The 12,479-nt window shown below is 43.9% G+C and overlaps 1 protein-coding gene across 1 annotated transcript in view; it reads right to left on the bottom strand.

The window, feature by feature from the left end:
* Positions 1 to 4,187: 4,187 nt before the first annotated feature.
* Positions 4,188 to 12,479, bottom strand: part of MBD2 (methyl-CpG binding domain protein 2) — a 63,027-nt gene continuing 54,735 nt past the window's right edge. Inside the window, exons 5-7 of the mRNA XM_038525969.1 lie at positions 11,382 to 11,559; positions 6,637 to 6,775; positions 4,188 to 4,661 (exon numbers count right to left, since the gene is read on the bottom strand). Of these exons, the coding sequence (XP_038381897.1) occupies positions 6,649 to 6,775; positions 11,382 to 11,559 (305 nt within the window). The 3' untranslated portion in view covers positions 4,188 to 4,661; positions 6,637 to 6,648. The remainder of the gene's footprint in view (positions 4,662 to 6,636; positions 6,776 to 11,381; positions 11,560 to 12,479) is intronic.

Below are 12,479 nucleotides of genomic sequence, written 5' to 3'. Positions count from 1 at the left end.
TCTGGAAACAGAAGATCTCTGGGCCCAAATTCCCTTCTCTGCACCTTCCTGGCTCAAGTTGAGCCATTTAACTTGTCTGCTTCTTAGACTCTTCAGCTCTTGAGCGGGGATGACACGTGCATGTAACACAGTTTAAATCTAAGTTAAAATTCCAGCCCGGCACGAGTGGGGGTGAAACTGCTCTATAAACTATGAAATGGGGATCCCTGGGTGGCACAGCGGTTAAGCGCCTGCCTTTGGCTCAGGGCGCGATCCTGGAGACCCGGGATCGAATCCCACATCGGGCTCCCTGCATGGAGCCTGCTTCTCCCTCTGCCTGTCTCTGCCTCTCTCTCTCTCTGTGACTATCATAAATAAATTTAAGTAAATAAATAAATAAACTATGAAATGCTATATAAATGAAATAAAAACCCGTCTTCCAGCTATAAAAACAAAAGCTGAGTAATTGACAAAGTAACTTACCTGTGCCCTTCTAGAGAAATCAGCGTGCAACTTAAATTTTTGAAGTCCCACCCAGACCCTTTGAGACACGCAGACTGAGCTCCTGGCTCCAGTTCCCAACCCCACAGCTATTCCTAGCTAACCCTGCTGCAAGTGACCAGTGGAACTGGAAGGGCAGCAGAGGCCACATCGGCATCCCAGGAGGGATGGCAGGCAGGATGAGCGAGCTAGGACAGCTCCAGCGGGGTCTCGGGGCTGTGGCCTCTCCAGGTCTAGCGTGGCCGTCTCTGCGTCTGTGGAGAAGCTTTCGGCACTCTCCGCTCAGTCAACATCCTAGCATAGGAGGGAGCAACTGTCTCAGCAAATGAAAGTGATGTCACCGAAAAGCTCCGAGAGCTTTGGGGACCCAAACCCCCATCTAAATCCCGTGTCCAGGAAACACAGGCCAGAGATGTCCCTCACGGATCAAGTCACTGAAGATGACTTAGACAAACATTTTTAAAGCTTCAAAATTTATTGCTGTACATTTTCGCATAGCATTTACTATGGAAATACTAATAGTGCAAATATTTATTTTGGACTCGGTAGCATTTGAGAGATCACAAAGCTTTTTGATGTCTTTTGCAATCATTCACGAAGGTCTATATTATTCAACTTATCTTTGAAATTCAAACAGGTAATCTTATATTCAGAGAGATTACATAATGCTTTCTAGATCTCTTTTCTAGAACAAAGAAATACACTGGAAGCCACCAGGGGCATTCCTTCCCTTGATGATACATCCGCCTCGCGACACTTGTCCAACTGCAAGACTCTTTGCTCATTTACAGATTCATTCAACGGATATTTCCTGACAGAACTACTACGTGCCGGGCACTGTGCTAGGCTCTGGGGTCCTGAAGGAGGAGAGGCGCCATCGCTGCCCTCCCGGTGCTTACAGTCTCCAAGTAGAAACAGACATGCACACGAATTTACAATGCGATACAGTAAAGTGCTTCCACGGAGGTATTTACAAAGTACAGTGGGAACTCGGAAGAGGGAAGAACGTCTGCCTGGGAAATGAGGGGCAGCTTCACAGAGGAGGTGGCCACTGAGCTGAGACTCGACCAGTAACCCGGAATCTGCCGTGTAGACAGGCAGGCAAAGGGAACGACAGATGCAAAGACACGGAAGCCCAAGGGGGCACTTCAAAGGACCAAGTAATGCGGTTTTTCTTGAGCTGAAGGTGCAGTGGGGAGTGGCAGGATGAGCCAGACAAATAGGCAGGTATCAGATCATGAAGAGCCTTTTGATCATTCATCCATTTATTCAACAAACATTTATTGAGTGCTTACTGTGTGCCAGGCACTAGGCTAAGTGCTGGGGTCATAACAGGGAACAAGACAGACACATCCTCGCTCTCACGGAGCTTACATTCTAGTAAAGAGAGAGACAAAAAAAAGTCAACAAATAAATACAGATTTAGAAGATTTCTATATAGGAAAAAAAAACAGAGTGCTGAGGCAGAAAATGAGGATTGTGGGGGCAGAGAGCAGTTACAGTTATCAGAAAATGCCTCTTGGTTGTGACATAAAACGGACACCCGCAGGGGTTATGACAACGGCAAGCCCCAACAGGAGCCCTCACTGTGCACCAGGCACTGTGCTACACACTTTATAAACAGTATCTCATTCAGTCCTCATGACGACTCTATGAGGTAGGTATTATTATTCCTATTTCACTGAGGAGGAACAGGCTCAAAGAGATTAGGTAACCTGACAAGTCACACAAATGGCAAAATCAAGGTTCAAACACAGGTTCTCTTCATTGCAAAGTGCTCACTCTTTAAAAAAAAATCATTCTTAAAATAATTCTTAAAAATTACCCAGAGAAGTGAGAAATTTCAGAAATTACACGGTCACATTTGCTTTGAGGACCATTCTGATGGCTATATGGAGGAGAAAAAGGAGAGATGGAGAGAGAAGGAAAAGGGAGAGAGGGAAGGATGGCTGGGTGGGTGGAAGGGAAGGAGGAGGGAGGAAGGGAGCCACCGAGAGTCCAGAGGAGAGGAAAAGGAGGTTGGTTGCAGAAGGCAGGGATTTCAGGGAATGGAGAAGAGGTATGGGTGTGAGAAGTGCATTTAGTAGTTCTAACGGGTCTGGGGTCTGATGGGACAGTGGAGGGAAGGGGAGGAGTAGCGTCTGGGATCACTCACAGGCATCTGCCTTGAGCAATTGGATCAGAGGATTTAGGGGCTGCAAGATGGTGGGAGATTCAAGGGATAAGATAATGAATTTAATCCTGGACATGTCATCCTGTGGAAATCTTGGGAACACCTGGATTTATGGGATGGTCCCAGCTGGACACCATGTAATGGCTTTCACACCTTGTTCTCTACCTGAGCAAAGTACATATGAACAGAAATCAAAGTTGTGTATGTGTGTACGCTGTGTTTTTGCTTTTACAAAAGCTGTTTACAAAAGCATGTGTATCTTGGTTGGATAGCTTTGTAAAAAGAACATGTGATCACCAAGGTGAAGTTACCCCAAGCTTGAGTACAAAAGAGAAATCTTGGACTTAGGGGGTCTAAGAAAAGCCTTTGGACATCCATTCTAAAGTAGTCACACCAGTTCTTACAAAGAAATCAGTATTAACTTCCCACTGCCACCCCGGCTGGGGCAGTCTGAGGGGCCAGGCATCCTTGGCCAATGCACAGCCCACAGTCTACAAGCATCCCTGTTCATGTGCCAGCAAGACTACTCTGAGGGAACTGGTGGCCTAAGGCCCAGAGATCAAAGCTGAACATAAATCAGGAATTCCAAGAGGGTGTTATTCATGTAGTTTGGCTTTAGGTCCGGGAAGACAACAGCCCAAACCTCGCCAGTCGTATTGCTTTGACTACTTTTCTTTCCCTTCCTCAGGAACTGGAAGGGTGCTGGAGGTAGTGGTAATGCAATGTCCAGGTGACATTTACATGGAATTGGTCACACGGGTGACCACATCATTTCTGGGTCTAATTTTAAAAGAACTCAGAGTGAAGAAGTACATAAACCCTTCCCAAAGAAAGATATTATTTCCCAAAATGTGTTTCAATTTGATGATAACCACTCCCTCCTTTCCTTGGCAGATTAATTTAAGTATGTTTTGATTTTAAAATTCATTTAATAATGTGCCAGTTTTAGTAATTAGGTATCAAGGAATTTAAGTGGTAATGAAGTTACACTGAAGAGTTTCAACAACAACAACAAAACGTTAATACTGTGGAGGGCGGGTACTGATTAGTAAAGTATCACAATCTGGCTCATTTAGCGCCTCTGCCTAGAAAGCTGCCTCTCTCTGTGGCAAAGGGTCTAACCTGCACCTGTTCTCAGCAGGGTCAGTGGACATGCGAAAATGCAAAATGTCCTAGAAAAAAACAACAACAATCATGGACTCCAGTGCCATCTGAAGGGTATTTGTGTACCTAACTCACACCCAAGGGAAGAAAATGCTTTATTTTTATAGCACTAACAAAAGTACTAGTCACAGGCAAGGAAAAAAAAACAAACAAACCCAAACACATGCTAGATGGCAACTTAGAATTCAGGGAAAGGCGGCTCGGTTTCCACGCTTTCCGGAGGAAACTGCAAATGTACCAGCTATTCTCCGCCACCTCCATTTGAAACCTAAGGCCCAGGGGTCACAGCTGACTGAAAATCAGGAATCCTAAGGAGGGGGTGGGGGTGCTATTTATTATCTGTGCTCTTTAACAGAAAGAATTCCAATCAGTCTGTGAATATAATCATTTATTTGTCTTTACAGTGATGATGGAAGAATGTACAGGTGTCCTCTTTCAATAAAGTATAAAAATCTGTTTATATACAGTGAAGTCACAATAATCTTTAATTGGGAGATTTATTTGGTACTCCTGATCGGTTCATATTAAAACAGGGGGGAAAACAAATATTTCACGCGAAGTGCTACATTTCCAGTAGATTGCACCTGGCATCGAAAGCTCAGCTTCATCTTAAGGGTCCTGCTTGATATTACAAAAGTCTAATTTTAAGTCCTAGGACTCAAAATAAACATCATTTTTTGAATAATAGATATATACATCAAAAATACATCTAAAAAGGCATTGGTTAGCACTATTAAAAAGCTCTATGTGCTCGGGTACTTTTTTTCTTACAGGCAAAACCCAGTGGAAACGCTTTTGTTCAATTCTAGAAATTTGCTCTTGGGGAAAGTTGGTCGAAAGTTACCTGTAAGGAAAAACAAACAAACTTAAATAATGCAATGGTTCCTCAGGTGAGGTCAGCAGAACTTTAAAAAGTAGTTAGAGGCTTAATTTCACTTAGAACCACACTTTTAAAGCCTTGATTAACATTTAGTTACAGCACTTTGTACATTAAAAACATGTCCAACATATCCCCTCATTATTTCAAGCACTTTGATAATAAATTTATACTCCTTTCATTTTCAAAAATATCATGTACAGTTTTGTATGCTAACACAAATATTTTCTATCTTTAGTCAAATATGTATAAAGAGAGAAATCATAGGGCATACAAATAAAAAAAAACCCGTAAGAGACACAGCCAAACCCAAACATTTTTGCAAAAATGTAGAAAAACTTCTACAACAATGATTTATTTTACTTCAGAGCATTTATAATAATAGCACGCATTATTATTTAATCTAGCTGAAGCTGTATGGCGCAGTTGTGGATACAACTATTTATACGTCTGATCCTGGATCTCGTTTGTAGCTAAGTATTTGACGCCTTTGTTTTCACGGTTTTCACCCTCTTGCAAGCAGCCCTAAAATTCGGATAGCTCGAGTAGCCCTCTGTGATCGTACGGTTTTAACCGACGCAGTAAATCTGTCATCGAGGACATAGATGGATAAGTATAAGGGGCCATGCTGCTAGTAAGGGACGTGAGGGACAGCCGCGGCACGACGGGGCTGGCAGGCCTACACCACGTGCTGCAGGTTCCATCTCTCACCAGCCACGTCAAGTTGGCCACCGCCTACCCTTTGATCAAGCCACGTCCTATCTATTCTACAGGTTGTTAGGAACCAATTCCATCGAGCGGGGCAATGCTCTGGTTTATGAAACACTTCAGGTGCAGAGGGGGCAAAATGAGGGAGTCAGCCGAGTTTAATGTTGGAAACAAGGGCTTCAAATTCCTCCACGGCCCTCCAGTCCAGTCGGCTGGCCTAACAACACCATGTTCAAGTGTAGGATGTGATACACACACTATGACTCTCTCTCTCCCCAACATACCAAAATAATGGCTCTTTTAAGTATGTATTAAAACCCTAATCACTCAATATTAACTACCTTGTTCCACCGCTAGCCGCACTTGTGCCAGGCAACGCGCAGTGCTGGCTTCCATCTGAGCCTAGTGCCCAGTCCCCCCACCTATGCTCACTCGCGTACATGAGGGCACAGCTGCCCTGAAATCCATCTGCAGTCACCTGTGAAATAAGCAGGGCTCTAGTGACACCTCAGTTAGATGACCCTTGATTATCTTAAACTGTTTTCTGAAGAAAAGTCTGAAAAACCACCAAAAGCTAAAAAGCTTTCCTAGAGCCGGTCGTGAGCAGCCCAGACGCGACCATCCCGGGGCCCTCCCCGCGCTCCAGAGACCAGGTCGCTGAAGCCCTGAGACAGGAGACACGCCCCAGACTGTGGCGATCACTGTGTCCCCAGGACTGGCACCGATGCAAGAACGACTAGTGGGATGAGGTGCGGGTCCCCAGGCCAAAAGGGCCGGGAGGACTGGTTCAAAAACAAATAGAGTCGATTATTATCCTAGAAAATGCCCTGCCCAGGCTCTCTGCATCAAGTCTATTGCCTACTTTACAGCCATAATTCTCGGGGGACAACAGACCCCAGAACGACAGCTGGGGATGAAGCCACTTCCATCTCCTGCGGCCACTGCCCCCCACACCTGGCAGTCCTTGCTCTCTTCCCCTGAGTTTTTCTAACGGCACCTTGCAGGTTTTCCACCTGGAGTTAAAGGGAGGTTAGAGCCCTTGCAAGTGGCGGCAGGGCTGTGAGAGTCTTCACATCAGGAGGACAAAGGATAGGTAGGGTCCTTAATGGAGAGGAGGCCAAGCGACAGCACCTGCCACCTCTGCAGAGGAAAAGCTTTCCTTACACCGCCGAGGCGGGCCACGAGGAGCAAAAGCCGGCAACAGCACAGCGGCAGCTGCAGCCTCTCAGCTTACCTGATCATACTCTTAGGCCTCATCTCCACTGTCCATTTCAATGTCCATCTCTTCCGTATCAGCAGCTCGCGACAAGATGTCTGCCATCAGGGCTTCTTCCAATTTTTTGCGTACTTGCTGTACTCGCTCTTCCTGTTTCCTTTTACAAAAGAGAGTAAAAGGACACTGATAATCTGGCAACTAACGGAACATGCAGCTGCTACTACAGTGTATCTGGAGTTCGAAATCATGAAAATTCCTGAGAAGAAGACGTTTCCTTCGCCTTAGACTTTGCAAGGCTTCTCATTCACCCACAAAACCACAGTGCACAGGAGCAGAGCCCCGCCAAAGAGAGGAATATTCAGACAGGCAGGTATCCCACGCCTCACAGAGAATCCTGGTAGGACGACACTTATTTCAATGACTTTTTCTTCGAATTCAGACCTTTCAAGTATGTGCAGGTTTGGGGTTATTGCTATAAAGGATATTAGGAATAACTTGAAAGCAGGGATAAAAGAAAGAAGTTATACTGAAAATAGAGAAGGAGGGCCAGCCTGGGGGGCTCAGCGGTTTAGCGCCACCTTCAGCCCAGGGCCTGATCCTGGAGACCCGGGATCGAGTCCCACATCGGGCTCCCGGCATAGAGCCTGCTTCTCCCTCTGCCTGTGTCTCTGCCTCTCTCTCTACCTGTGTCTTTCATGAATAAATAAATATTAAAAAAAAAAAAGAGAGAGAGAGAAGAAAAGAAAATAGAGAAGGAGATGAGATTTGTTCAATGAAGCATAGAGAGCGATGGAGGAAGTGTGGGCATGATAAGGGGGGGCACGGCAGAGCCTGGCATTCTACGGCTAGGTTAAGGGAAAGCCAGACAGAGTCCCTCCCGGGTTCACAGGGCTGCTGGCAGCAGGCCATCCTGAAGAAACCAAGACCACATGACCCGATGTACCAATGAAAGAAACTGAATGGCATCTCTGAGATGAGCAGAGTAGTTAAGAACATGCCATGAGTTTCTCTGTGTCTTGGGGATTGCAGTGGGACCTCAAAAGTGAAAATTAAGGGATCCCTGGGTGGCGCAGCGGTTTAGCGCCTGCCTTTGGCCCAGGGCGCGATCCTGGAGACCCGGGATCGAATCCCACGTCGGGCTCCCGGTGCATGGAGCCTGCTTCTCCCTCTGTCTGTGTCTCTGCCTCTCTCTCTCTCTCTCTGTGACTATCATAAATAAATAAAAATTAAAAAAAATTAAAAAAAAAAAGTGAAAATTAATAAGACCAAGTCATAAAAAAAGGTTCTGAACCATCTGATGAGAAACAAAGCACAGAAAGAAAGTCTACTGGTATGTACTTTATGTTTAAAAATCAGAAAAAAATTCAGAGTAGCTCCCTGACAGTACAAGAGAGGATTCCTAAAACAGTTCTGAAGAGCCAAGACGGTAAATGGAAATTCACATCCAGAGCCAAGTGGAGAGGCCAAGGCTGAAGAAACACAGGGAAGGGAGAACATTGGTAAGTAAGAGTCTTAGAAAAAAACACGAAAGGGAAAGCTGCACAGGTGCAGGTAGAAGGGTTAGCCTTGACTCGAAGCAGGACAAATCACCTCTTGAGACCGAGGAAAGGTGGTTAGGATGGAGGGACAGAGGGAGATGGAACAGTCCAGTGACACGTTAAGAGACACAACGATACGGAGGGCTCTGCAGGCTGGAAAAGAAAAAAGTGATTTTTCTCAGAGCACAGCACTGCCTCAAACCTGGAAAAGCGGGAGGGTAGGAGGACAGTGTCCTGGAGGTCGATGCGAAGCTTCACCGACTATGCACTTCCTGCGTACTCGACCACTTGTAAAGTTACATTTACTACATGCCAGCCGACGTGTCTCTCTGTCTCCTGAGACTGTGCCCGTGGTGAGAAGCTAACATAAATCGTACAGCCACCCAAACTGTAGAGGTCCTCTTTACTACAGTCCGAAACAACACAAGACGTTAAAACATATTATGGGCTTCCATTTTTTTAATGAATTTTCACGGAGAGAGAGAGGCTGTCACTGAGTCAGTGTGAACTCTCCAGACTCTGTCGTATGTCTCGAGCATTACTTCCCACACTGAGGGAAGCTGAGATTACCGCATTTACCCATTGTGGCAAGCAGAATTCCAACGTAGTCCCTGCCCTGGAGAGACTCCTTGTGTAATTCCCTCCCCTTATGAACAGGCCGAGCTTGTGAATGGGCTCAGGTGTCCCTCCATGATTAGGTTACTAAACAATGGACCTCGAGTTGATCAAAAGAGAGAGGCGGCCTGGTAGGTTAAGAAAAACTCTTAAAAGGGGCTATGCCGTTCTTGAAAAAAGTTGGAGAGGAAATGTGGAGCGGACCTTGGGGCAAGGAACCGCTATCAGCCTCTCAGGAACACAAAGAACAGCCCCCCCCCCCCCCCCCCCCGCCACATCCAGCAAGACACCAGGGACCCCAGTCCTACAACTAAAAGTAAACGAACTCCGCAACAATCATAGGAGCTTGAAAGAGGACCCTGTGACGCAGAAGGGAATGCAGTCTAAGCCACACTTTAGTTTCATCAGCCTTGTAAGACCCTGGGCAGAGAGGCAGTCATGTCCGGTCCCTGCTTCTAATCTAAGAACTGTGAGCTATAAATGAGTGTTGTTTTAGGGTGTTAAGTTTGTGAGAACTTGTTACACATATTAAAAAACAAATACAGGGGCTCTTGGGGGACTCAGGAAACTCTTGATTTCAGCTCGGGTCTTGATCTCAGATCCTGATATCGAGCCCTGCCTCCAGCTCCCATCTCAGCAAGGCGTCTCCTTGAGATTCTTTCCCTCTCCCCCTACTCCTACTCCTGCTCACTTGCTTGTGTGCTCTCTCGCTCTCTCTCAAATAAACAAATAAATCTTAAAAAAAAAAAAAAAAGAAGAAGAAGAAAAAGAAAACAAGTAAGGGGGTGCCTGGGTGGCTCAGTTGGTTAAGCATCTGACTCAATCTCAGCTCAGATCTTGATCTCAGGGTCATGAGTGCAAGCCCCTTTGGGCTCCATGCTGGGCATGGAGACTACTTAAAAAAAAAAAAAAACCCTGAATACATCCATGGATGAAAATATTATCAAATATACTGAAAAAAATGTACTTAATGTTGAGACCTTTAGTTGAAGGTTTAATATAAACAGAATATTGGCTGCACAATTAGAGAAAGGGCAACAATTCCATATGCAGTAATTTATTTTGAACCTTCACTAATTCAATGAGAAATATTTGCTTAATAATTTGTTATGACAATTAAATCAAATGGACAATTTGTTAAACAAGTTTACCCTAAAAGGATATCATGCAGGTCTGGCTGTGCCACAGTTTCCTCTACTATCAAAAGACCTGCTGCAGAAGCCACCGGTACTCCCGGGACATCACTCAGAGTCCCTCAGTCAACACCCGTGATCACCTGGCAGGAGCCCTGCTGATTAACTGGGTGTTCATTCCAACACAGGTAAGAGTTTGTCTCGGGTAAGAATAATCCAAAGAGCAAGTTGATTCCTCCCCTTGATTTTACATTTTGTTTTTCTTAAAAAATAAAGCTGATCATAAATTCCATGCAATCAATACACACGAATGCAACTTTGAGCCATTTTACATCTTTGCAAAAGGAACTACTTTAAAACCCAGGACGGGCTTTCCAATTACAAACCCAGCTAGACTCATTCATTTAAAAACATTTTCACACAAACTTCTTATGGATTTAGAAAAAAAATACAAATATAAAACATATTTTAGAATTATATGATTCAAAAGTGCCACCTGCTGGTTTTGTCTAGGAATAATATCCAATAAGACCTGATTTAACATTCAGAGAGTAGAAATAGTGAAGTGCTACACATTGTCCTATTGTTAAAGAAAATACACTACAGTCTTATTATAAGGTAATGATACTTAAGTTCATAAATTCCATAGAAGAATTTCTTTCTAGTCTTAATATCTGAAATAGTCTGCTTCATCTGATCAATGGTTTGCTTATATTTTTCTGGGCATTATCAATCTGAGTTGCATGTTTTCCTTCCACTATTTCTAACTAAAAACCTAATGTGTGGCCCAGTCTTAGAAAGTAAAAGATGTTATGAGATGCAGCTTGGGCCCTGTCCTTACTCCTGACTCTGTTGTATTGCTTTAGGGTTTACCTTTTGCTTGATCTCTGCCATTTCCTTCTCATCTGGCTTTTGTGTGTGTGTGTGTGTGTGTGTGTGCGCGCGCACGCACGCACGCGTCTGTAAAGCCACCTTAAATCTTTACTTGAAACAAGATGAAGCAGAGATAAATTAAGTCTAAACTGAACTTAAGAGAATAAACATAAGATAAGCAAACAAATCAACACAGCTCAAAGCAGCATGGTTCTGATCTGCTTTAAAGAGAGATTGGTTTGCAGACAAACCAACACAGGAAGCAATCACAAAAGGCATCACTGAATGAAGAGGATTCTTTAGAGCAGAGAGGCCACACCTGAAAGTGCAAAGGACACTGCAGTAACAATGTGGAGAGAGTGCAGCTGATGTGACCTTCGGACATGACTGTGATACTTCCACCTTTTTCCAAACTTGCATTTGTTTTACATGTTCTAGATCACCTTCCATTAACTTCACAGATGATCCATTAAAAAAAAAAAAAAAAAAGTGTAGCTCTCTGACTGATGCATCATTTACTAGATGTGCCACATAAACGAAGAGGCAGTATAAAATGTATCCAAGGTAAAGAACAAGTTTTTGCAGTTATGTTAGGCTGCCTTACCTAATGTCTTCATCTGTGACAATAAAAGGCTTGCAGAGGGGTTGAGATGTGTTCAGCCAAACAGCGGGATTCTTTTCCACAGCAGTGGAGACCTGCCCTGTGATGGGTGCAGAGCTTGTGTGCAAAGCACTGGCAACAGCAGATAAGAGGGTCTCATCGTTACTACCTGGACCAACTCCTGTAATTAGAAATATATGCCAGTTAAATTTTAGGAAATTTCTAGATGTGCTAAGCCAATCTTATGTAGCCTAACACAACTGATATTTTTATGTTTGTTTGGGATCATATATTTAAAACTGACAGAAGCCAAAGTAAAGGATAATATCGTATCCACTTCACAGTTGCTGTACACCAAAAAATTAACACTTAAAAAATAGAAACAAGAGACGCCTGGGTGGCTCAGTCAGTTAAACATCTGACTCTTGGTTCTGGCTCAGGTCATGATCTCAGGGTCATGGGATCAGGCCCTGTGTCAGCTCCATGCTCTGCATTGAGTCTGCTTCACTATCCTCCTCTCCCTCTGCCCCTGCCCTCCTCTAAAATAAACAAATAAATCTTTAAGAAAAAAAATTGTAACAAAATGGCCAAGCATTTTAATAAAACTTTACAACAACTTCAAGATGCCTTTTCCAAGGTAATAAACTTTTTAAAGTTGGCTACATTTCCTCAAGCAAGGTCATTTATTTTAATGACCTAAATCCCTTCTAAAGTCACATTATACTCAAGTTTCCCTATGAATGTATCCCTGGAGTCCTAGAATAGCTCCTCTTACAGGTTTTAACATTAATTTCTAGCAATATCTCAACGCTTTCCTTTGTTTTGGGACTTCGACGGAAAAGCCAATGCAAGCATGCTCTACCTGCAGCTTTCACATCTTTTTCAAATACCTAACAAAATATCCAAGTTAACAGAATTAATAATTGCACATCTTGGCTACTTGTAGGAGATTGGCAACATGGCCAACATTTAAACGCATTGCTTAAAGTCCTACACTTATTAAACCAGTTAGAGCAATAATTTCCAAGAACATAGAGGGATGACACAATGTCTTAACCATGAATTATGAGAATTTTGAGCAATCCACACTATACCAACAAT

Source organism: Canis lupus, chromosome 1 (genome assembly GCF_011100685.1).
Source record: "Canis lupus familiaris isolate Mischka breed German Shepherd chromosome 1, alternate assembly UU_Cfam_GSD_1.0, whole genome shotgun sequence".
In the NCBI taxonomy this organism is placed as follows: domain Eukaryota; kingdom Metazoa; phylum Chordata; class Mammalia; order Carnivora; family Canidae; genus Canis; species Canis lupus.
The sequence above is the reverse complement of the archived record's forward strand: the minus strand, read 5'-3'. Positions and strand labels throughout refer to the sequence as shown.